This window comes from Neofelis nebulosa, chromosome 2 (genome assembly GCF_028018385.1).
Source record: "Neofelis nebulosa isolate mNeoNeb1 chromosome 2, mNeoNeb1.pri, whole genome shotgun sequence".
In the NCBI taxonomy this organism is placed as follows: domain Eukaryota; kingdom Metazoa; phylum Chordata; class Mammalia; order Carnivora; family Felidae; genus Neofelis; species Neofelis nebulosa.
Window position 1 is genome coordinate 116,891,056 of NC_080783.1, and position 26,576 is coordinate 116,917,631.

A 26,576-nucleotide genomic window follows, 5' to 3' on the forward strand; every position below is an offset into this window, starting at 1 on the left:
CTTATGCTGACCTCAATACTCCTAAAATCAAACCAGAAACATTAAGTTCTTAAACAGAACCACATCTAGTCAGATTCCTAGGAAAAGAAAAAGGAAACTACACATTGTCTTTTAGAAAAAGTTTGTTTGTTTTTTTTTTTTTTTTAATTAGTAAAGAGAGGATATAGGCTAAATTCCTGAATCCTTTTCCATTTTACAAACTGACCCACAACATCCTCCTTGGATTCTCTCTGTGTCCACTTCACCACAACACGTGTTCTCATTTATGCACCTTCTGAGGAAATGATTTCCTGTCCAGACTAGCACCTTCTGAGGAAATGATTTCCTGTCCAGACTACTTAGCCCAGACCAGTGGCAATCTACCTTGTGACTCTACTGAAGGTTAACAGATGAACACTCCTTGTCCTACCCTCTTTCACCCATAACACTTTGGGCTCCACTCCACTCCAGGAAAGCAGGATTTCTTACTCACACTTGTTCTAAGATGAGGTCAGAAATTTCCATTAGACATCAAAAATACATATCCTCCCGTTCACCCTTCCATTCATCCATTTACATATACATAGATATCAATGACAAAAATTTTTTTTCCACAGCAATTGCTAGAAGTTAGGAGAAAAGATCACCTGAAGATCTAAACTCCAATACCTGTAAGTGTGTGAAAAATATCATACCAACTTTAAAAATAACTCTTTAATCATATGCACATGAGGGGAATAAAGGGCGGCACCAGGCTGACTGGGGAAGGGTGTAAGGTATTTTCCCTTTGTCCCCATGTCAGCTTGGCACAGTTCTGAAATCACACACACAAGTGGAACTGGTTTGGGAAGTAGAATAAGAGGACTGAAGAGACAAAGGCAGGAAAGGAGAGGCAAGGGCTCGCAGTAGTTTCAGTCAGTAGACTCCAACACAGATTCACTCAGAGCAAGGTCCCAGTAGTGTTCAGCCCCATGCTTTTTGAAGTGCTCTCGAGCCATGTTCTCTGTAGGGCACTGTTTGAACTTCATCTCCCCAAAGCTCCGGTCTTTGGCTGTACCCTGGGAAAAAGACAAAATTTATAATAAAAACACTTTAAAAAAAAAAAAAAAGATTTACTTATTTACTTTTAAGATTTTTTAAAAAATGTTTTTTAAATTTATTTTTTGAGAGAGAGAGGGTAGGGAGGCAGAGAGAATCCCAAGCACAATCTGCACTGTCAGCACAGAGCCCAACATGGGGCTCAGCCTCACAAACCATGAGATTATGACCTGAGCTGAAATCAAGAGTCAGACGCTTTAACCCACCGAACCACCCAGGTGCCCCAAGATTTTTATTTAAATAATCTCTACATCCAACACGGCTCTTGAACCTACAATCCTGAGATCAAGAGTCACAGGCTCTACCGACTGAACTAGCCAGGCACCCCAAAACACTGCAATTTTTTTTTAATTCTTTAATTTTTAAAAATTTAATTAAAAAATTTTTTTTTGATCTTTATTTTTGAAGGATAGAGAGAAACAGAGTGTTGAGAGGGTAGGGGCAGAGAGATAGGGAGACACAGAATCCGAAGCAGGCTCCAGGCTCTGAGCTGTCAGCACACAGTCTGACGCAGGGCTCGAACCCGTAAACCACAAGATCATGACCTGAGCCGAAGTCGGAGGCTTAACCGACTGGGCCACGCTGGCACCCCAAATTCTTCAATTTTTTTAACATTCATTCATTTTTTTTGAGAGACAGAAACAGAGTATGAGTGGGGGAGGGGCAGAGAGAGAGGGAAACAGAGAATCTGAAGCAGGCTCCAGGCTCCAAGCTGTCGGCACAGAGCCTGACACAGGGCTCAAACTCACAAACTGCAAGATCATGACCTGAGCTGAAGCCAAACGCTCAACTGACTGAAGCACCCCAAAACACTGCAATTTCTAATGTAAATCAGATATAATATACTCTTTTCTAAACCCTAATAACATGTGTGTAGCAATGTAGTTGAACGTGATTTTATGTTAAAAACTATTTTAACCTCCATTCCCTTGGATATTTGTGTGAGTCTTCATGAATTTATAGGCATAAAGGTTTCAGGTTTTTTGGGTCTTTTTTTACTGAATGGAGGATGAGAAAGTCTGTGCTCTGATTGATACCTGGGTGGAAAAGCAAGTCAGGAAGGACTATGGAGGGTGAGATGGGATGAACTAGTTGCCCACCAGGCCTCTATGACTAGAGGACCTTTAAGGAAAGAACCAGAGGCTAAAAGGACTCTTTCCACAAGACCCGGTAAGACTGTATACAAGCAGGAGGCTTTGGGGTCCACTGACAAACAAGAATATGAGGGTGAGGTGAAGAGGGGAATGGGAGCAGTGAGGGGGGTACCTGAAGAGAACTACAATAGAAAAAGATACATTACTGGGTGTAACCACATTCTCACCCAAGTGAGAATAAAGTGCTATCTCAAGAGGCTCTCAGGGATCAGATTCCAATAAGAAGCTAGAGTAGAACCTGGCTTGTTTCTGAACCTGAGATACAATTCCTGTGGACTCTCAAAGGTAACTGAAAGAGATGAAGGGGGTAGGATATTAAATATCCAGGATGCAGGTGAGGTAGTTATTATAGCCTAATTTTGTATGCATAATAAATTGGAGGAATCTGGGATAAGATAGAAGAATACCCGAAAAACAGTAAGAATTGCCTATAAAGAGTGGTCTTAAAGAACTGGGGAAATTGGAAAGGGACCATTTCAGTAAGTGCTCTTCTGTGTTATTAGAATTTAATAGGCATTCACTACCTTTGAAATAATACTTTTATAATAAATAACTAGTTACTAAATGAGTGCATTAAAAAAATAAAAGATAGGGGCACCCGGGGTGGCTCTGTTGGTTGAGCATTGGGCTCTTGATTTCAGCTCAGGTCATGATCTCATAATTTGTGAGATTGAGCCCCATGTTGGGCTCTGTGCCGATAGGGTGGGATTCTCTCTCTCTTTCTCTCTCTCTCTCTCTGCCCCTCACCCACTTGTGTGTTCTTTCTCTCTCAAAATAAACTTAAAAAAAAATTTTTTTTTTCAACGTTTTTTTTTTTAAATTTATTTTTGGGACAGAGAGACAGAGCATGAACGGGGGAGGGGCAGAGAGAGAGGGAGACACAGAATCGGAAACAGGCTCCAGGCTCCGAGCCATCAGCCCAGAGCCTGACGCGGGGCTCGAACTCACGGACCGCGAGATCGTGACCTGGCTGAAGTCGGACGCTTAACCGACTGCGCCACCCAGGCGCCCCAAAAAATTTTTTTTAAATTAACAATATACATGCACTCAACATACATGAATAAAATGAAAACATTAACTCAACACAAAGGTAGAAGATATTTACAATGTAAACAAATGTATTTTGGAGTGGGAATAAAAGGATTACTGCAACACATCAGGTTAAGGAAATAATTACTAAAACAAAATTTAATGCTTCCTGGAAAAATAGGATGGTATTTTATATGCTCACAAACAATGAACAATCCTTATTTCACATCTTGGCCTGAATAAGCATATGCATTCATTTATTCTTCAGAGCTAATACTGGTTCAGGGTGCCTGGCTGGCTCAGTTGATAGAACACACAACTCTTGATCTCTGGGTCATGAGTTCAAGCCGCATGTTGGGTGTAGAGCTTACTTAAAAAAATAAATAAAATTTTTAAATTAAAAAAAAAAAGAAAATAAAGAGGAACTAATATTGGTTCATTTAGATTTCAGGGATGAAGAACCTGTATAATCATAAAAAAATTGGGGCGCCTGGGTGGCGCAGTTGGTTAAGCGTCCGACTTCAGCCAGGTCACGATCTCACGGTCCGTGAGTTCGAGCCCCGCGTCAGGCTCTGGGCTGATGGCTCGGAGCCTGGAGCCTGTTTCCGATTCTGTGTCTCCCTCTCTCTCTGCCCCCCCCCCGTTCATGCTCTGTCTCTCTCTGTCCCAAAAATAAATAAAAAAAAAAACGTTGAAAAAAAAAAAAAATTGTATTTTACAGAGCACTATTACATCATAATCTAATTCTGGTCTCAGAAAACTGACAAATAGAAAAAGGAAACAAAATCCACATTTTGTAGACAAACCAACAGTAATTGATATTAATAAGTGTCTTGCCCCATTTGAGCAGCTAGTAAGTGGTAATGCCCAGACTCCCAACTTTATATTCTTAAGTCTAACACTTCTTTCACTATTATCCAGACCAAAAAAAAAAAAAAAAAAAAAAAATTCCCAGTGATTCATCTCCCTCTTTCTAAGTCTCATATCCATGACTGTGAAATAAACAACTCAGTCGAGAATTTATATTCTTGCCACCAGTTTTCCATACTCTTCCCCAGATGGCATATACTATATACTCATCAATTTAAAATATAGTCAGGAAGAATCTGCTGCCAAACATGTAACAATGAATTCCAAAAGGAAACATGAACTACTTAAGGAATCAATCATTGCTTAGTTTTACCATTCCTTTGCTCCACTAGAACAGTATAAACAACCAGGAACTAGCTGAAGTTCTGCTTCAGTGTTTAACAAAAGATCACCTACCTCCCAGACTAGTACACATTTGTTGGTTTTCTTCACAGCTTCCTCATCAGATTCCTCATCATCTGGAAAAGACAATATAGCTAAATCTTGCTCTAGATTAGAGACCAAGATTTAGGTTCTAAACAAAGAGTATTCAAGTGTACCCCAATTCTTTTAAAATATTGTTCCCCTTTCCATTGTATCAGGGTCAAATGTCTTCTGTTATCTTTATTTCCTGCAAATCAGACTGCAAGTTCCAAACAGAGATAGTAACTAATTCAACATTTACTGAGCACATAATAAGTGTCAAGAGCTGCACCAGATACCAGGAATAAGGAGATAGAGACAAGGAATCAACAATAAAAACTTGTCCTAAGCACTTTGAAAACCAGGCCTCAGATGCCAAGACAACAGAGTCCGTTACTAAGGAGTTTGATCTAATGGAGAAGGAGGGCAGATAAACCAAATGAAAATATCTTAGAAACACTTGTAAAACAAAAGAAAATATAGGGCAATTATAGTGAAAAGTGTACTTTAAGTAAGGCATGAAAATATCTTAACTAAGGACACAAAATATAAAAGGGCCAAAGTTAGGAAAATTAAGAAAAGTATGACTGTCTGCACATGTTAAATGCTAACCCAGGTCTGCAAAGGGGAGAATGAATATTGATGGAAGAATGATGGTCAGAAGGGTGTCAAATATATTTTATACATATATAAAATTGGGCGAAAGAATGAAAAGTATGTATGTGTATATATGTGTGCGTATATATATATATATATATATATATATATATATATATACACACACACACACACACACATATAATTTTGCCTTCAACCCTTTAAAAACTTCTTTCAAGAGGCGCCTGGGTGGCTCAGTCAGTTGAGTGTCCAACTTTGGCTCAGGTTATCATCTCACGGTTCGTGGGTTCGAGCCTCATGTCGGGTTCTGTGCTGACAACTCAGAGTCTGGAGCCTGCTTCAGATTCTGTCTGTCTGTCTCTCTCTCTGTGTCCCTCCCCCACTTGTGCGCTGTCTGTCCCTCTCTCAAAAATAAACATTAAAAATAAATAACTTCTTTCAAAAAATAATATAGACAATGCACATATGAAGTGCATAGTTTGCTGAATTTTCACAAACTGAATAGACTCCCATAACTAGTGTCCAGATCTGGACAGACAGGGAAAGCAGCTGGCAGAAACGCCCTGAAGGCCAGGGAGAAGAATAACATGCACATCATCATGTAATAAATATGTAGGCATGAATGTCTACATGTTCACAGTCCAAAGGGGTTTTCTACAATTCCTAAACATTATCTAGTGTGAGCAAGTGTCAGTGGGAGGGAGTAGATGAATGGACAGAGTACCACCCCACCTCCCACTCCATCCCCTCTAACCCCCATTCACCATCTCCCTTTGTGTTAGATGTCTGTTCATCCCACTTTATCCGATGCAGCATAAGACGCTTAAATTTCTTCTGGGCCTTGGGGCCTGGAAACAGAGAAGGAGAATTTTGCCAGAGTTGTAGATGATGATGAAGTAGAAAGAACCTCTGAGCCCATCTGATACTCAGCCATTAATGTGGTAGTTGAAGCAATACCAGGAACTACATCTTAGGTCCTTTTGCTCCAATAAACACAGAAACAGTGGCCCAGGATATTATACCCAGGTATGGCTCTAAAACTCTATCTTTTCCTCCTTTCTCCCCACCATGCTAATCACTTCAAAGCCTAGGGTTGTGTGGGGACAAGTCTCCTTCAGTTTTTCAGACTCACCCCCTTCCACTACTACCACGTTGACATCCTTGTGCAGTACCACCACCCCTGTCAGGTACAGTTGCCCAGCATTGGCCTCAATCTTGAACTTCTTGGCTGGGTTGCTCAAATTTCGAACTCTGGAGAAGGGAAAGTTTAGTTATGGCTTTTGTTTCAGTTAGCATCAGTAGCTGCCTGAATGGAATGGCAAACAAACAGATGAATCCAAAATGGTTTTCTCTCTAAAAACAAAAATCTGCGGAGTAAGTAAGCAAATACACTAATGCTTGAAAGGTAAAATCAATGAATCTAGAAGTAATTCCACTGTCTTATACTTCAAAGACTAGCACTGTATATACCCTGTAATAAACAGCAGGTAATCAAAATTTACTCTAAGGAAAGAGATATTTACCATCATCCAAAAAAATGTGTAAGCTAATTGTTCTTGACAGTATAAAGATCAACAAATTCTTTGCCTTCTAGATGCTTATAATGTAGTCAGAATGCTACTCATGGAAAATTTCTAGAAGGCTACATGAAAAACTGTTAGTAGCAATTACCTACAGTAAGTGGTACTAAGGGTTCAGAGAGTAGGGGTCTTGTTCAGCAAGGCCCTTCTGTATTGTTAGATTAAAAAAAATCCTCATTATCATTTTCATAGTAAGGAACGAGTTATTAAACACTAGCACGTTTTAAAAAATGGAAGGAACATATGCACTCAACATAAAAGAATAAAATGAAAACATTAATTCAGCACCAAGGTAGAACATATTTACAACATATTAAATATATTTTGGAGTAGAAATAAGAGGATTACTGCAATACATCAGGATAAGGATATAGTTACTGAAGAAAGAAACTTTTAATGCTGCCTGGAGAAATAGGGTATTTTCTGTTCCACAAAGGATGAATGATCCTTAGTTCACATCTTGGTCTCAACAAGTATATTCACTCATTCATTCTTCAGAACTAGTACTGGTTCACTGAGAAGCCCTCAGAGACAGAAGAGTAAGTCTTTAATCCTCATCATTATAAAAGCTTTACTAGCTCCTGATTCACGTTGGGGTCATTAGAAGTGAGTAGATATTGATGTTAGGAATGCTTTAGACCACAGTGATTCTGCCTCAAGCACTTGGAAAACTTTTGGCATTTCTAAGGGAAAGGCTGGCCCAGTTTGGACACCTACCTATATACAGATATGTGTACCCCCTGTGAAATGTCTTCTTTAAGCTTTTTAATTTTCTTGACCTTTCTCTGTTCTGCTGTAAGTTTTCGGGCAGCGTTGGCCTCTTCATGCGCTCTGTCGTGACAGGAAGGACATCCACAAGTGAGAAAGGCATTGAAGATCAGAGGCAAAGCTGAGGGAAAGAGAGAGCAACGGAGGACTCTCCCCTCCCTCCAAATATGGATCCCCCCAGAAGAGTCTGGGAAAGGTACTTGCCCTGGGTTTCCACCCAATCCCATGGCACTTACTTCTGTCTTTTTGCCATCTGAGCTCTGACATGGGCTTCTACCTTCGTGGGGTCTTGAACAGCTTCTGTTCCTAATACTCGCATCAAATTTGAAATTCTCACTGCAAGTGGAGAGAAGATTAAATTAAATTTCCAGCTGGGATAACCTGGCACCTCTTCTCTATCAATTCATAACTGTTTACCTATTTCAAATCCCTGCTCAAAGCTCACTTCCTCTAAAAACCCCTACCTTGAAAAGCCCATCCAAAGAACTCAGCATTTGTAGAAAGTCACATAATATATATAGTTGGTATACATTTATTTACACTGCTTGAAAATTTACGACAGATAAGGAGTTTTATTTCTTTGGTATTTTTCACTCTGATCACAACATGTAGTGAAAGATCCTGAACATAACAGTGCTCACGCAAAATATTACTGAATGGTAACAGAAACTACAGGAGGGTTTAACAATATTTTCATTTTTCAACTATAGAATTACGTACATAACAACTGTGGAAGCAGTGCAACTATTATCTTCATGAATTCCAAGACAATTATTCTTTCAGGAAGATCAGAATATTATATTTTTATACTTAAAAAAGAAAAAGCTTTAAATGACCTCTACAGTGAATATGTTGATCTGTCTTTAAGATTTCATTTTATTTATTTATTTTCTTAAATGTTTATTTTATTTTTTAATTTTTTTTTTTTTTTAACGTTTTTATTTATTTTTGAGACAGAGAGAGACAGAGCATGAACAGGGGAGGGGCAGAGAGAGAGGGAGACACAGAATCGGAAACAGGCTCCAGGCTCTGAGCCATTTGCCCAGAGCCCGACGCGGGGCTCGAACTCACGGAGATCGTGACCTGAGCCGAAGTCGGACGCTTAACCGACTGAGCCACCCAGGTGCCCCAAATGTTTATTTTATTTTTGAGAGAGAGTGAGCGAGTGAGCAGGGGAGGGGCAGAGAGAGACAGAGGATCCAAAGCAGGCGCTGTGCTGACAGCAGAGAGCCAAATGCGGGGTTTGAACTCACGAACCATGAGATCATGACTTGAGCCAAAGTTGGATACTTAACTGACTGAACCAGCCAGGCACCCCTAAGATTTTATGATTAAGTAATCTCTACACTCAACATGGGGCTCGAACTCACAACCCCAAGATCAAGAGTCGCATACTCTGACTGAGCCAGCCAAGCACCCCTGTGTTGACCTGTCTTAGCCAGATTGTAGAAAATTTAGGAAAGGAAGAAAATAACCAATGAATGATTCTGAGAAACAGAAAGCACTCAAATATCAAGAGATGCAAAAGTTCCTCTGGAATTACACAGATAAACTTAACACCCTTTCATCCCTGCCTCTAAGATACGTACCTTTGGGTTCTGGAGGAGGCATCAGGCCTAGCCTGACTTTCTCTTGTAGTTCCTTCTGTGCTTCCCTCCTTGTTTGCCTTCGAAGTTTCTTCTGTTCCTTCTTGGTAAGATATACCCCCAGAGTAACTGGTGTGTCATTGTCAACTGCCAGGTAGAGAAATAAAATAACAAAAGCAATAAGCCTATTAGAAGGATGTAGGTGACTATCAATCACATTAAAAGAAACTTTAAGTGTTATTAGTTATTTTTAGTTTGTGATGGTATAGCATTTTACTGTCTCACTATCTATCTATCTATTTAAAAGGGTGGGGGGGGAGGAAGGGGGCAAATCCTAAGCAGGCTCCACGCTCAGCATGGAGCCTGACATGGGGCTCGATCCCACGACCCTGGAATTATTATGACCTGAACTGAAATCAAGAGTCAGATGCTCTGGTGCGCCTGGGTGGCGCAGTCGGTTAAGCCTCCGACTTCAGCCAGGTCACGATCTCGCGGTCCGTGAGTTCGAGCCCCGCGTCAGGCTCTGGGCTGATGGCTCGGAGCCTGGAGCCTGTTTCCGATTCTGTGTCTCCCTCTCTCTCTGCCCCTCCCCCGTTCATGCTTTGTCTCTCTCTGTCCCAAAAATAAATAAAAAAACGTTGAAAAAAAAATTAAAAAAAAAAAAAAAAAAAAAAAGAGTCAGATGCTCAACTGACTGAGCCACCCAGGCGCCCCAGTATGTTCCATTTTTAAAAAACATTCTTATCTTTCATGAGAGTGTTCTAACTTGTTTTTTCTTGAAGTAGTTGAATGCTTTAATCAACTGAAAAGTGGCAAAGACAGAAAACAAAATTAGAGCTGCTCCAGTTGCTCTGCATGAGGATTTGGGGTAGGTGGGGCCAAGATAATGAAATTTATAATTTTAGAGTTACAGGAATTGGGGAAAATCCTCTGGACTACCAAAGCAGGTTTACTCAACTTTTAATTTTTTTATTATTATTATATTTTATTTATTTTGAGAGAGAAAGCACAAGTGGGGGAGGGGTGGAGAGAGAGAATCCCAACCAGGCTCTGCACTGTCAGCACAAAGCCCAATGTGGGGCTTGAACCCACAAACCACGAGATCACGACCTAAGCCAAAGTCAGATGGTCAATGGACTGAGCCACCCAGGCAACTGTATTATTATTATTTATTTTTTTTTTTTTAATTTATTTTTGGGACAGAGGGAGACAGAGCATGAACGGGGGCGGGGCAGAGAGAGAGGGAGACACAGAATCGGAAACAGGCTCCAGGCTCCGAGCCATCAGCCCAGAGCCTGACGCGGGGCTCGAACTCACGGACCGCGAGATCGTGACCTGGCTGAAGTCGGACGCTTAACCGACTGCGCCACCCAGGCACCCCTATTATTATTTTTTTTAAAGTTTATTTAAGTAATCTCTATACCCAACATAGGGCTCAAACTCACGACCCTGAGATAAAGAGTCACATGCTCTCCTGACTGAGCCAGCCAGGGGCTCTGACAATTTTTTAAAACAAAATCCCTCACGTTCTTCTAATGATCCACACTGATGACAACTAAGTAGACTCTGGTTAAGTAAGGAGTATCTTTACATTACACAACATTACATAACATTACAATGATTATCATATACTATATTATCTCAAAGTCCCAATCTATTCTTCTAAACTTATTGGAGTTATTGGCAAGCAAATTTACTAATTGAGGTATTACCTCCTCTGTTCATCCCAAATATGATGAAAGTGTTAAAATCTTTTATGATCTACATAATTCTTGAAGAAGGTATTATCAATCAACATTATCTCTATATGTGAGAAAGTTCTGTGTTCTAAACGACTTACCCAAGGGATTCAGCTAGTTAAAAACACAGCTGCAACTAAAACCTATCTCTTCTGAGTGAGCCAACAGGCTTTTGCTACAAAGATGATCAAGAGAGAAGAAGGCTGAAGACAAAGACGACTGAAGGGCAGTGGTGTACAAAACTGGAGTTGGGAGTCAAAGATGAGAATGCTTTTTAAAACCCAACTTGTAATATACTTCAGTTGAAACCATCTCTAGGTTAGGCCTCAATGCTCTAGACCTGCACTGTCCAATACTGTAGCCACAAGCCACGTACACTATTTAAACTAAAATTAATTAAAACAGAATAAAATTTAAAATTCAGTCTCTCAGTTGTATTAGTGCAACTCAGTTTTCAAATGCTCGACGGTCACAAGTGGATAGTGGCTACTGCATGGACAGCACAGAGAACATGTGCTGTCCATTGTCACATGAAGTTCTATTGGATAATACTTCTCTAGAGCCTTGATTGAGTAATCTAGACATTACCTGGAGGGTTGAGTTGGGCTGGATGTTCAACAAGATTTGTGATTCCAAAATAATCTTCTCTCTTGGGATTTTCCTCTGTACTAAAATTGGAGGAAGAAGGGAAAACAGGATATGTGGGTAGAGACAAATCTAAGAGAGAAGGAGTCTCAGAAACACAATGAAAAAATGCACTCTCCATAACATATTCTAGCACCTTTTAGTTTGCATATCCACAACATGTAATTGTATTACACATAATTTTCAAGATGAGAAAACTGGATCCACTAAGGTTGGACATACAATCCACACCAGTCACTCTCAACCTTTTTCTACCCTAATATCCCTGATGGATGGATGCCACATTCTTTCACTAATAACAATAACTCCCTGGGACAATGGTTGACAAAGGAAGGGTTAAGGGGAAAGACTGAGATACAGTTTCCTAAAGCCATGGATCAGAATTATAGAACGGATATAATTAAAGCTCTCCAAGTGTTTCTCAAATGATTTCATTCTTTCCCTCATCAATTAAGACTCCTTCCTCTCTATTGTAGGACTGGATCTTTAAAAAATGTAAAAGCCTATTATAGGTAGCAAAAAAAATAATAACCATGTATAACAAAAGCAAATATAAACTTACATCCTTTCTCTTTTAGATCATTTGTGCCTTTTCCTTCCCATGTTAACCTTAAAAACTAAAAATAACTTATTCAACATATTTACCAATATAAGAGCCTGTATATGGCTACCTATTTCACTAGGATTTCATAATTTTACTTAATGCATGAGTATTATCTCTCCCAATAAAACTCTAGCCTTATTAAAAGGTATTAACTAACAAACTCACAGGTCAAAGCCATTGGGGATGATGTAAGAGTCCCACCACTCAATTTCAGGGATATCTCCTTCCTTTAGTTCTTTTTTAGGAGCAATGAGGGCCAGCCTAGTGGAAGTATGGATGCCTGTTTTTCGAGCTGCCTGTGAGATCTCTGCCTGCAGCTTCTCCAGTTGAGCCTAAAGACAAGATAAACAAAGATGGGAAGATAAAATGGAGTCACAGAAAACAGGGAAATAGTAGAATCTCAAATTTTAAAGTACTCCCTTGTTGCACTCTTTATGCCTAATGCAAAGAATTCATAATTTCTGAAAACTTAGAAGAAAAGAGGCATTCTACTTTATCCTTTACTTAAATGATTTACATACAACTACCCTTATCACCATCCTTCACCCCACAGTGTGTGCCTGCGGCAAATACACAGAAATGGAATTCTATGAAAACTCCATTCTTGAGAATGAAAACAAGAAGCAAAACTCACCGAATATAGAGTCAATTCAACTCTCAAGGTGTATGGATTATCTGCAGTAAATGTTATATACCAGGCTAGCTTTCCTCAATCACGCAGAGGGTTCTGAATTGTTTCCCTCCACTGTCTGTATGTGAATTTTCAAAGTCAATTTTATTTCCACTTAAGTAGAATGGAATTAAGACAAATCAGCTAAAATTCAAGTATCCCAGGAATAAAGTAGTTTAAAAATTAGTCATTGCGGGGCACCCTGGGTGGCTTAGCTGGTTAACAGACTGACTCTTGATTTCAGCTCAGGTCATGATCCCACAGTTTTGTGACTTTGAGGTCCACATCTGGCTCTGCGCTGACCCTGCTGAGGTTGCTTGGGATTCTCTCTCTCCCCCTCCTCTGCTTGCGCTGTCTCTCTCAAAATAAATAAATCAAAAAGAAATTAGTCATTGCTTTATTACTTGTGTATCTAATTGCCTAAAACTTTGAGAATTGAGTTGGCAGTATTTTAGGACTGTATTAAATTTCTTTTGTCACCTTCCTAACTTCTTTGAAGTTCTAGGTTATATTCTTTTTTTTTTAAGATTTTGTTTTTAAAGTTTATTTACTTATTTTGAGAGAGACAGACACCATGTGAGTGGGGGAGGGGCGGAGAGAAAGAGGGAGAGAAAGCATTCCAAGCAGGCTCTGCGCTGGCAGTGCAGAGCCCAAAGTGGTGCTTGAACCCACAAAGCCGCGGGATCATGACCTGAGCTGAAACCAAGGGTCAGATGCTTAACCGACTGAGCCACCCAGGTACCCCTGAAGTTCTAGGTTATATTCTAAACCAGATACCTTTGTCCGTAATCGTTGGGCAATCTTCTCAAATTTGCCCTTGTCATGGAATTTAAAAGTGCGTCTCTGGCGCTGGGAAGGGGCAATTGAGACTCGAGGGTCAAAAAAAGTATTAGACTCCATGTCTTCTGATGGCTTTTCTTTTAGCTGTTGTTTGAACTGTTCCCTTTTCACAGCACGAATATTGGCCTTCAGAGTGGGCATGCGATGTGTCAGCTCAATCTCTTTGCCTGTTGCATCTACAGTGCGACCTTGCTCGTCGAGAATCAGTGGTGTAGGTTTAGTTTGATCTTTTAACTCCACCTTCCTGCGAAACAGCCCACAAAGAAACAAATGCCATATGGGACAATAAATAAGGCAAACAAGAAACAAACAGAAAATGAAACAAATCAAACCAAACAAAGAGAACTAGGTTACACACAATTCTAGGGAACATAAACCCATCTGTGAATAGTAACACCGTGACTGAAAACATCAAACTGAGTATGTGAGTACAGAGTAAAATCGGATGAAATGAATTTATGTATTACATTGATAAGAATTTGCAAGCCTATCTTCACTCCGGAATTTCTGAATCCGACATAGTATGCCAAACCAATTGTAGGCGCTAAAAATAAAGTCTATCATTTTTATCCAGTTGTAGAGAACTCTCAGATCTGGTATCATTCACTGAGGTCTAATGGATATAGTTCTGAGTTAGGAACCAGGAGACCGGTTCTATTCCTAGCTCAACAACAGATAAAGAATCTTAACCTCAGTTCTACCAATTATAAAAAGATGCTAATAAATTCTGCCACGAGCAAGCTAAGAGAATTCAATTGGTATTTATTAAACACACGTAAGAAATATGAAACTGAAAGAAATGATTTACGTTCCTTGGGAGAAAAGGATCAGTAATATTCGAAGGTATTTATTGCTTCTCCAGCTTCAGAAATACTAAGGGGTTCCATGAAACAGATACTCACGGGGGAGCAATGCCCATGGCATGGAGATTGGCCAGGCCCACCATGTTGGCGTTGCCAATGAGCCCTGGCTTCAGTGCCAGCTGGGCTTGGATGCGGGCTTGTAGTTCAGCTGCTTTCCTCGCCTTCTCAATGGCATCATTCATGAAAGTGGCAGCCTGGGAGGGCTGAATAGTGTTGCCAATTGGAAGTCGCTCTGGCTGGGAAGAAGAAGGAGTCTTTGGCTGTGAGAGAGGAGAAAAAAGAAATAAGAATCAGAAGAATTAGACAGGCGGACAGGTCACACATGTAGACTGGTAGATGGTGGCACGGAACATGCAGTGACCTTCCAAACTCAAATGAGTGGATAGCAAGAAAATGAGAGTGGATGGAAAGAAATTCTTTGCTAAAGAGTCTTCATTTCAGAGTAATCTGAGCACAATACCTGAGGTGTAGGGGGGCTAATGAAGCTCAGCTGTTTTTTCCTCTCCTCAATTTGCCGTGTTGCTGCCTCCATCATCTGTTTGATCTGCTCTCGGTGGGGGGAAAAATTGAAAAACTGTTAATATCTTTTTTTTATTTCTCCTATACAGGTTCCTAAACACAAAGGGCTTTTCAGGTCTAGAGAACTAAAAATTTTTTGAATGAACCCACCAAATTCTGCCTGTACCACAGGCTACAAAATTCAGTAAAGAAAAGCCTACATAGCTGAGCACTGAAACATTTCAACCCATCTTCCTCAAGCAGGAGTGGCATGGTAGGTAGTAACACAGCTTGATGATTAAGACTCAGGTTAACAGGGCGCCTGGGTGGCTCAGTCGGTTGAGCGGCCGACTTCAGCTCAGGTCATGATCTCGCGGTCCGTGAGTTCGAGCCCTGCATCGGGCTCTGTGCTGACAGCTCAGAGCCTGGAGCCTGTTTCAGATTCTGTGTCTCCCTCTCTCTGACCCTCCCCTGTTCATGCTCTGTCTCTCCCTGCCTCAAAAATAAATAAAATGTTAAGAAAAAAAATTAAAAAGACTCAGGTTAACAGAAACCTGAGCTTGAATCTTAACTCTGCCACTTAACACTTATGTGACACTGGACATGGTATTTAATCTCTAAAACTCCAAGTGCCTAAAAAAAGGTAACAACAGACCTACCTTACAGGGCTATTATGAGCATTTAAACAAAACTCTTGGCAGAGTCCACACAAATTATACTTTTAAGTTTATCTATTTAATTTTGGAATCTCTACACCCATGGTGGAGTTTGAACTCACGACCCAGAGATCAAGAGTCACATTCTCTTCTGACTTGAGCCAGCCAGAAGCCCCAAATTATCATACTTTTGATGAATTCCTGCTTTGGGAAACTGGAGACAACAATGCAAAGATCTGTTTCCTATCCCGTGTAAAATACTTCTTCTGTCCTAAAGAATATGAGAATAATAACCTTTGAGAATACAATCAAATAATTCTTGAACTTTCCAAAAGAAACCTTGCTGTCAAGGTGTTTCAAGATATATTTTTAAATTAATCACACACAAAAAAATTTTTTAAAGTTTATTTACTTTGAGAGAAACAGAGGGATAGGGAGAGAGGGTGGGGCAGACAGGGAGAGAGAGAATCCCAAGTAGGTTCCTTAGTATCAGCGCAGAGCCTGACATGGGGCTTGATTTCACGACGTGAGCAGAAATCAAGAGTCACATGCTTGAATAACTGACCACCTAGGTGTCCCTAATTTTTCCTTTTCATTTTTATTTTAGAGTCAGGGGCAGGGCAAAGGGAGAGAGAGAGAATTCCAAGCAGGCTCCATGCTCAGTGCTGAGCCAGACACAGTCTTGATCCCACAACCCTGGGAGCCGAAATTAAGAGTTGGATGCTCAACTGACTGAGCCACCCAGGTGCCCTAAAGTTTATTTTTGACATCTTTTTTGTGTGATATATTTACATAGTTCAAAATGCAAAACAGTACAAAAGAGTATACTGTGAAATCTTCTACTCCTACTCTCTATAAAGCACCAGTATCTTTCCCTGCAGAAATATCATATATAAATATATATAAGCAAATTCATCCACCCTCCCACACACATATATGTATATATTCTGTTCTTCTTCCAAGAGACTTTAAACAGCACAAGAAATATTTATTATTTATGTAGTATCAAAATTGTTTTAAGAAAGCCCATTTTAGGGGCACCTGGGTGGCTCAGGTGGTTAAGCAGCTGACTTTGGCTCAGAGTCTAGAGCCTGCTTCAGATCCTATGTCTCCCCCCCGCTCTCTCTCCCTCACTCCCTCTCTCTGTCAGTTAAGCGACCGACTTCAGGTCATTTTCGTGGGTCCGAGCCCTGCATCAGGCTTTGTACTGACAGCTCAGAGCCTGGAGCCTGCTTTGGATTTGGTGTCTCTCTCTCTCTCTCTCTCTTCTCTCTGCCCCTTCCCTGCTCATACTCTGACTCTCTCAAAAATAAATAAAACATTAAAAAACAATTTTTTAATTAACAAAAAAAAGAAAGTCCATTTTAAAAATGCAGATAATTCTTATTAAAAACAAGTCAACTTGAAATTATTTTAGTGGATTATAGCATGTCAGCATTATATTTGGAAATTCTCCTCTGTCATCAAGCTGAGTTCTGATTAGTTCAATAATTTTCTCAATGACCCAACGGGGTAGACAACTGGGCAAATCATGTATGTAACACCCTTGTTTGCCACATAACAGGTGCTCGTAAATGTTATTTCAATAGCCTTCAGGTGGAATACTCCTGGTTAAACTGAGAAATGATAAAACATAGAGCAGTAAACAAAAGTTTCCCAATGCTAAATACTAATTCAAATCAAGGTCATGATGAATCTGGACCCCTGCATCTCTCACTTCTTCAGCTCACAGAATCACTGCTTTCAGTCCCTAATTACTCACCTGGAGCTTAGTCAGCATGCCAGGACTCTCTGAGGGAGGCCCAGGGATCACTTCAGGCTCCTCTTCCACCTCCTCAAAACGCGGTATCCGTCGCTTCTTTACTCCTGATGATTCCTTGGAGATCTCAGAGTCATCACCAAACACTTCCTAAAGAAACCCAAGATGACAGAAGAGTTTTCTCCCTGCCCATGGGAGAAGGGAAGAATCATCCTAGTCCCTACCAGCATTTTGTAGCTTTCCCCAGAGTCCTTTAGACCCTCCACCAAACGGACCATCTCACCCAACTTCATTGTTCTCCTACTCCAGTCAAGCAAATTTCATCACCATGTCCTTATAAATGTTCCCATCTCAAGGTCTTTGCCAATACTACTGCCTACATTTGCAATGATATCCCTCAATTTTTTCCACACCCCTGTTCCAAGTCCTGCCTAAAACTCACCTCAGGAAGTTTTCCTCACTAATAATCTCATCTCACTCTGATCAAACTGTTGTTTCATATCCTCTTAGCACTTAAGAGCTGGGTTCATATTACATAAAATTACATTGTTAATATTCTGCTTGCCAAGTGTTAAGTCTTCCAATGTTAGTACCTTCTCCCAATTAGAGTCTAAGCTCTTTCAGGACGGGTTTTCTCTTTCTTCTTCAGTATTACCCAGTAACACTCTGTTCTCATCAAACAATGGGAACTCAAATACGCTGACCAATTTGCAAGGTGAATTTAACAGGACCAAGAGTGGCCAACTGGAAGGGACAACGGGAAAAAGCAAATGTACACACCGGTGGTAGGCTTTGGGTGACATCCCCTCTTCACTAGGAGGGCTCGTGTTTTGCAAGGACATATCCTCGGCCAGGGGCGAGCGCTTCCTGGAACTCCTACAGTTCAAGAAAAAGGACTCTCCCATAATATATTGTGTGGGGTGGGGACCTGAACGGACCAAAATGGGACCCATATCCCAACGCTACCTAGATACCTCCTTCAAGAAACCATTTTTATCAATCCCACCCAATGTAGTCACTTCATTCACAGCATGCCTCAGCCCTTACACAGCCACATGCCCTATTATAGCATTAATTTCACTCCATAGATCTGTGCAGATCATGGATTAAGCATTCCCACTTAAACATACCAAATTCAACATCAATCTGAAACCCTACAGTCATCTCTAAAATTTATATGAGACTGCTACTTAGATTTTGTAATTTGTGACTATATTCTGTTGTGCCCTTCCTTAAATTGCAAATTCTTTTAAGGCAAGGACTATTTCTCATTCCTCTCACCACCCACGATGACTTAAACACAAAAGGCACATGACCCTCTTTCTCTCGGTTCTACAGCCTGGCCAGGGACCAAGCAGACATTGCTTATTCACTCTTTGTGCCCCAGGAAAAGCAATAGGATAGCCAAGGTATCAAATGCACTTTGGAAGGTTTGATGGGAGTCACAGAAAAGACTTTTTTTTTTTTTTCAACGTTTATTTATTTTTGGGACAGAGAGACAGAGCATGAACGGGGGAGGGACAGAGAGAGAGGGAGACACAGAATCGGAAACAGGCTCCAGGCTCTGAGCCATCAGCCCAGAGCCTGATGCGGGGCTCGAACTCACGGACCGTGAGATCGTGACCTGGCTGAAGTCGGACACTTAACCGACTGCGCCACCCAGGCGCCCCCAGAAAAGACTTTTTTTAAAGCAAAAGAAAAGAGATAGAGAAACCAGCCACCTGACGCAGCTAATATTGAAAAAAGGCATGACCAATCAGCAACTACAGAATAAAAAGTGAAGGAAGTAAGACACTAATGATGGTCCTTTTAAGTAGTCCACTCATGGGGCCAGATGACCAGCCATATTGCTATATAGCAAACAGCAGGCTCTCAAGACATACAGTAAATAATAATTTTCGTTAGGTATCCCATCTACAAGTCCACTGTAGAAAAACCTCTAAAAGGAACAACAGGGAGGTTTACAACAGTGGAGTCACATTCTGAAACATCTATTAGGTATCAAGTAAACCAAAACATAAAACCTTAGAGCGATCAACTTATAGGTAGTAGTAAGGGGGGGGGGGGGGAGACAAAGGGAAATGTAAGAACTAAAACTCCTAACTGTACGTGAAAAAGGACAAAGCTACCAATTGTTTCCCTGAAGTATTTCAACCCATGAACTTACGTAGTTCACCATCATAAGATGGTGATAATACAAGCTCACCTCCTCTCCTTTAATGTCTTAGTATCTCTCTTGAATATTATGTATTCTAACATTAAATACCAAAGTGTGAGTCAGGTAAGCTTAGCAAATTTATTACCATTCAAAACACTCCCAAGCTCATCAGATAATTAACTGTAACCTACCTTTAGCTCTCGTTTTCTGCTCCTGTCACTGCTAGACTTGGAATGTCTAGAGCTCCGGCCTTCCTCCACAGCCTCAAATAGTTTGTCCACAAATCGGAGAGTAGAATCATCAAGAAAAGGTTTCAGATGGTCTGACAGGAGAAAAAGAGGTGGTAGGGTTGAAAAAGTTAGAGTACAAGGAGTGAGTGGGTAGCTCAGTTGGTTAAGTGCCCGGCTCTTGATTTCTGCGCAGGTCATGATCTCATGGTTTTTAAGTTTGAGCCCTGCATCGGGCTCTGATGTGACAGTGCAGAGCCTGCTTGGGATTCCATTTCTCTCTCTCTGCCCCTCCCCTGCTAGCACACACAGGCTCTCTCTCTCTCTCAAAATAAATAAACTTAAAAAAAAAAAAAAGGGGGCGCCTGGGTGGCTCAGTCGGTTAGGCGGCCGACTTCGGCTCAGGTCATGATCTCGCGCTCCGTGAGTTCGAGCCCCGCGTCGGGCTCCGTGCTGACAGCTCAGAGCCTGGAGCCTGTTTCAGATTCTGTGTCTCCCTCTCTCTGACCCTCCCCCATTCATGCTCTGTCTCTCTCTGTCTCAAAAAATGAATAAACGTTAAAAAAAAAAAAAAAAAAGACAAAGTAACAGTACTTAGTCCAATATTAGGCATATAACAGACACCAACACTGGAATTTTACCTCCAGGAGGGAGGGAAATGTTTTCCTAAGTTCTTTGTAGGATTCCCATAAATCCTCTTATATTGAATGACCTTGCCCTATGAGGTAAAAATATAGTTACAATTTTTTGCAGTAAGAAGTAGCAAAGCCAGAGCAATCTATTCAGGTTGAACATCAAAGTTAATGATGAATAATCACCCTAACTCTTCCCAAAGAGCAAGCTGGAAGAGACTACTATTAACAAATTCTACCTCCCTCAACTTTTTTCATAAACTTGGTTTAGTTATCACTCTGAACTTGAATCTACCCATCTGACTTTAGCATATTTTTTCTTTCTTTCTTTTTTTTTTTTTGAGAAAGAGAGCGCGAGTGAGCCCCCACAAGCAGGGTGAGAGGGAGAGAAAGAATCTGATGCAGGCTCTCCACACCCAGTGCAGAGTCCGAAGCAGGGCTTACACTCACAAACCGTGAGATCATGACCTGAGCCAAAATCAACAGTCGGCCACTTAACCAACTGAGCCACCCAGGCGCCCTTAGCATCTTTCCTAAGTAAATATAACTTAGTTGATTCAACTGACTTGACATTGGTCAAAAGAAGTCAGTCTGAGATTCAAAATATGTCATAAATGGGGTACCCAGTTGGCTCAGTTGCTAGAGCCAGCATCTTGATCTTGAGATCATGAGTTCAAGCCCCACATTGGGCATAGAGCTTACAATTAAAAAAATAACAAATAAAAAACAAAATATGTCACAAATAGTATTAAAAAAAGGGAAAAAGCAAAATTAGTCATTTAGGCTATTTCCATCATAATGCAGGAGAAAATAATATGTGGCCTAATTTTTTTTTTAGACACTCCCAGCAGAGAATTTGGGGAAGTTCAAAGCAGTGTTTGGGATCCTGCTATAAGTCAAAAGATTCATAAAACAGGGGCTCCTGGGTGGCTCAGTCAATTGAGTGTCCAACTTTGGCTCAGGTCATGATCTCGAGGTTCATGAGTTCAAGCTCCACATCAGGCTTGCTGCTGCCAGCCTGTCAGCATGGAACCTGCTTTGGATCCTCTGTCTCCCTCTCATTCTGCCCCTCCCCCACTTGTATACTCTCTCTCTCAAAAAATAAAAACATTAAAAAAAGATTCATAAAAGGACATACCAGCTGCCTTCTTCTTGTCCATGCCCTTCCCCACACAGTTCAGTGCTGCTGTGACCACTGTGGGCTCTGAGAAACCCAGCACCCTCTTCACTGTCTTCTCTATCCATGGCTTCAGTTCATCCAGCTCCCTCTTAGACAGTGCCATTCTTCAGGAAAGGGAGGGTAGCTCGAATGGGATTCAGTCCTGCACCTAAAAAGAAACCAGGAGAACACTTAGTTAGAGGGTAGGAAAAGAGCACCCCAAGCAATGTTTAGTGTATCAGGAATGCCCTCTCTGCCTCTCTTCCCAATCCTTAGGCAAGTTCCTGCACTTCATTTCGACCTAAATACTTTCTCTAAAACCCATTACTTAAAAGCAAAAAGAACTACATTTCATTTGCAACTCTAACTCAGTTAGGTATCAGTGGATCAGTGAAATCTGGGGAATAAACAAACCAACCCTGGGAATAACCTAGTCTGAGAAATGAGTTCTAGCTTCTTTTCTGATCTTGTCATAACAAGGATTGGCAAACATATAACCTGAAAACAAGACTGAAAAAAACCCACCCAGAGGCCAGCTTTTCTTTCTTTCTTTCTTTCTTTTTAATGCTTATTTATTTCTGAGACAGAGAGAGGCAGAGCATGAGTGGGGGAGGGGCAGAGAGAGAGTGGGAGACATAGAATCAGAAGCAGGCTCCAGGCTCTGAGCTGTCAGCACAGAGCCTGACGAGGGGCTCGAACTCACAAACCGTGAGATCATGACCTGAGCTGAAGTTGAACGCTCAACCGACTGAGCCACCCAGGTGCCCCCCAGAGGCCAGCTTTTCTATCTCTCCTGCTTCCAGGTAGGCATTCCTTAACCTAGCCTTGACCTGTAGGATTCCCTTCTTTTAAGGAATGGTGGTGGGGGTGGGGAGGGGGAGAGAGAAAGGGCTATCCAGGTCAGCCATCCTATATTAAAGTTCATAATCCTGGGGTGCCTGGCCGGCTCACTTGTTACGGCATGTGGCTCCTGATCTCTGGGGCATGAGTTCAAGTCGCACATTGGGTGTGGAGCCTACTTTAAATAAATAAACCATTAAAAAAAATAACAAATCTTATAATCCTTAAGAATGCTGTCACTTATCTCTACAGTCATATTCATCCCTGTGGGAATTCTGTACCCAGATCACGTTCTCTCATGTTCTACTCTGTCAGCTGACTTTGTAAGATTAATTCTTCACCTCAGAAAAGAATGCCCTCATTTTGGATGTACTTTCTCTCTCTCCCTTTTCATCTTTATTCTTCTACTTTTTAGCTTAGCAGAGAAAACACTATCATAAAGGACCCCCTACAACAAATCTTTGTTATTTAATGCAAGTTAATATAATTCTTTAACATTATTCATTTTACATTTTTTTTTTAATTTTTTTTTCAACGTTTTTTATTTATTTTTGGGACAGAGAGAGACAGAGCATGAACGGGGGAGGGGCAGAGAGAGAAGGAGACACAGAATCGGAAACAGGCTCCAGGCTCCGAGCCATCAGCCCAGAGCCTGACGCGGGGCTCGAACTCACGGACCGCGAAATCGTGACCTGGCTGAAGTCGGACGCTTAACTGACTGCGCCACCCAGGCGCCCCTCATTTTACATTTTTGATCTCCTACTTAAACAGCAAAACTCATGAGCATAGAGAAAATTTTATTTCCCTGATTTTCTCCATAAGTGCTTAAATCAATAAACTGCATTGACCTCCATTTCCAAGCTAACTTCTTCCCAGCACTGCTACAAATCAGGGTCTCCGGTAGTCAATCTTTCAAGATGTTTTAAGACCTCTTTTCTCCTAAAAGACAGTCTGATTAATTTCTACTTTCTTGGCAGGTTTACCCTCTCTATAAGACCTGTTGCTAAACAGCATATTTAATTTTGGCATAACCATGGGAAGCCAGTAGATTAAAATCAAGAAACTAGGAGTGAAAGATTTTGTGTCTCAGGGACATGTTCTATGAATAATTCTATGGCAGCTCTATTCACCTATATCACGATAGAGTATAGTTTATAAATCTCTGTATATTAAACATGCATTACCAAAAGAAGCATAGACACCACAGAGAGTGAAGAAAGAGTTCACACTGAACATTTGGGTCACAGAGTTCTACTGTTTACCAGCTTTGGGGCAAGTAATTCCTCTGAGCCTCGGTCTACTCATCTTACAAATTGAGGACAATCTGCCATACCTTCATCATTCTTTATCATTCAGTAAATATTTATTGTATAATTACTAAGTCTCAATCAGTGCACTGGGTGCTGCGGATACCTACAACGGTGAACGTATCAGACAATCCTCGCCTTAACGAGGCTTACATTCCACTAGAATTGAATCATGGGCTAGAAAGCGTAAGCAATTTGAAAAGCCAAAGCAACAAATGAGCTACCACTCTATCAGATGAAACGTGTGCCCAAATACTACACTAACAAATGTATTCAACTTCAACTCAATCCTCTAGCAAACTAAACAGCCAGTGGACAAAAATAAAAGTTCCCAACAGTCACTAGCTTTGTCACTAATCAAATGTTCAACAATAACTGCCTGGGACGGGGCGGGGTGGGGTGGGGTGGGGGTGGAAGAAGAGGTAGGCAGAAGGATCTCTGAATGAGCAGGTAGCAGAATCCAATCTTCTGAAGAATCCCCTTACTCCGTGTTCTTTGCTACAACCTGAGTTTCCTTCCCTCTGCAACCCCTATTCTTCTCTGCTCTTTCCCTATCTCCCACTGGCTCCCCACCCCACCTTGTCCTCCCCAAACTCCCATCTTAGAGCCAGTCTCCCCACCCCGTCCCCTTCCCGCCCCCGCCCTTTTCCTCTTTACAATCTCACTCCAACCCATTCTCCCTCAGAACCTTGTACTTCTCCGGCTGCCTTCCCACTGAACCTTCCCGCCTGGGTCCTGCCCTTGGACTGAAACCTGGTCCTCACCGCTCGGACCACAGCATATCCTCCCCGGGCCCGGGGTCACTACTCACCTCACAAACTTCAGCCCCTGAGACGGAGCCCGAACGTTACACCGGAACCGGAAACCCTCCGACCGCCCTACGGCCTGCCGTCGCTACCGCCACGGCCGCCGCCACGCCGCGGCCCCCCGACATGTGACGGGGAAGGGCGGGGCCACCGGTTCGCGCAGCCGTAGTAACCGTCTTCTCGGCGGCGGCGCGCATGCGTGCCCGAGCTGTGAAGTTTGCCTGTACAAGTTCCTACCTACTTAGGTTTCCCCAGCGAAATGCGGTAGCTAGATTCCTGCGAAGTTAATGTTACCTGAAGCAGAAATTGGGCTGCTTGCAGTACTCCTAGTGTGGAGACTAAGTGCGCTAAAAGCGGGACTTTTGCGTTCGGGCTAAACGCGGCCTCTCTGGTAGTAAGTAAACCTGAGAGTCGTGGTCGCTAGCATTATCCGCCCCTCTTTAACCTTTCTCCCTTACTTAAGCGTGATGCCAGAGACTACCAAGAAAAATGAGAACATAGGAGGACTCTGAAGATAGCAGCTCCGCATTTGTTCCTTTTACTGTCTCATTCATTCACTGACATAGTAAATATTTGAGTACCTACTACTATGTGCCAGGCATTATCTGAGAATGGATATCCCTTAATGATGAAGAACATGGGCTTTAAAAGCCAGACTGTCTAGATTTGTATTCTAGCTCTCTCACTCATTAGCTGTGACATTAGGCAAGTTACTTAAGTCTGTTTCCTTACCTGTAAAAAAAAAAAATCCACTTGGTGGGGCTGCTGTGAGGACTGCAAGAATGACGGAGAGTTCAATAAAGCTTCATTATATATAATAATTAGCCAGTTGCCTCATAAATGTGTAAAAGGCATCTCAAGTAATGAAAACTAAGCTTCTGATTCTAACTGCTATCCTCCCTCCCCCAAAACAGCTCCCAATCTTCATCCTCAGTTAATGGCAACTGTATTCAGTTATGCAAGCCAATGATCTTGGAATGGTCCTGGTCTCCTGTTGTATTGGTCCTATAGAATCCACTTGCTTCTCACAGCTTCCAGTACTCTCAATTTTATGCTTGGATTATTATTTTTTTAATGTTTATTTCATTTTTTTGAAAGAGTGTGAGCAGGGGAGGCGCAGAGAGAGAGGGGGACAGAGGATCTGAAGCGGTATCTGTGTTGACAGCAGAGAGCCCAAAGTGGGGCTCAAACGCACCAACCCGAGATCATGACCAGAGCCAAAATCAAGAGTCAGACGCTTAACCGACTGAGCCACCCAGGTGTCCCTATGCTTGGATTATTTTAGTAGCTTCCTGCTTTCTCTCTTGCTTCCACTCTGTCCCCCTTTGGTCTCATCACGTAAGAATGAGCAGCAAACTATCTAGTACTAGAGTGGCAGGTACTGTAGTGATCATGTACACACATCAGAAAGGTTATTATTCTTCTCTTGGTTAAAAACCATCCCTTGGCTTTCCATATCAGAGTAAAATGCCTTACAAAATCTGCCCCTCTCCATAACCTCTGTGATCTCTTTACCTCACTCATTCAACTCCAGAATCCTAACCCCTTTTGTTTCTTGAACATACCAAAGATAATTTCACCTCAAGGCCTCTGGACTTGATACTTTCTGCCTGGATTGTTCTTAATCCAGATATAGGATTTGTTCCCTGCATCCCCCTCAGATTTTTATTCAAATATGACTTCAGCAAACCTTCCTGACCACCCTATTCAATTCTGAAGCCTGTTGGGTACTCTTGATTTCCCGGATCTTTTTCTTTTTCCACAGTACTTCTACTAGTTCACTTATGTTTATAGCTTATCATATGACTCCCTCTGCTAAAATACAAACTTAAAGACAAGAATCCTTGAGGCACCTGGGTGATTCAGTCCATTAAGTATCTGACTTTCGATTTCAGCTATCAGGCTCCATGCTTGGGATTCTCTCCCCACACCCCTCTCTACCCCTACCCCACTCACATGTATGCTCTTTTTCTCAAAAGAAGTAAACTGAAAATAAAATCTTAAAATAAAATTTTGAAATAAATAAAATAAAATAAAATAAAATAAAATAAAATAAAATAAAATAAAATAGGGGCACCAGGCTGGCCCA

The 26,576-nt window shown here is 41.4% G+C and overlaps 1 protein-coding gene across 5 annotated transcripts; it reads right to left on the bottom strand.

The window, feature by feature from the left end:
- Nucleotides 1-678: 678 nt before the first annotated feature.
- On the bottom strand, nucleotides 679-24,639 carry PRPF3 (pre-mRNA processing factor 3). 5 transcript variants are annotated; one of them, XM_058715917.1, is made up of 16 exons: nucleotides 24,493-24,639; nucleotides 21,514-21,703; nucleotides 19,708-19,838; nucleotides 17,362-17,508; nucleotides 14,906-14,989; nucleotides 14,485-14,705; nucleotides 13,520-13,826; nucleotides 12,238-12,404; nucleotides 11,412-11,491; nucleotides 9,088-9,231; nucleotides 7,735-7,834; nucleotides 7,448-7,561; nucleotides 6,283-6,401; nucleotides 5,915-5,998; nucleotides 4,527-4,588; nucleotides 679-1,037 (listed from the first exon to the last, which is right to left on the bottom strand). In XM_058715917.1, exons 2-16 carry the CDS (start codon nucleotides 21,656-21,658, stop codon nucleotides 891-893), a joined length of 2,052 nt encoding a protein of 683 aa, XP_058571900.1. In that variant the 5' UTR covers nucleotides 21,659-21,703; nucleotides 24,493-24,639; the 3' UTR covers nucleotides 679-890. The 5 variants fall into 5 exon arrangements, with proteins under 5 accessions (XP_058571900.1, XP_058571902.1, XP_058571901.1 ...); XM_058715919.1 differs by lacking the exon at nucleotides 24,493-24,639 and adding an exon at nucleotides 24,370-24,473; XM_058715918.1 differs by lacking the exon at nucleotides 24,493-24,639 and adding an exon at nucleotides 23,223-23,313.
- Between the last annotated feature and the right edge of the window lie 1,937 nt (nucleotides 24,640-26,576).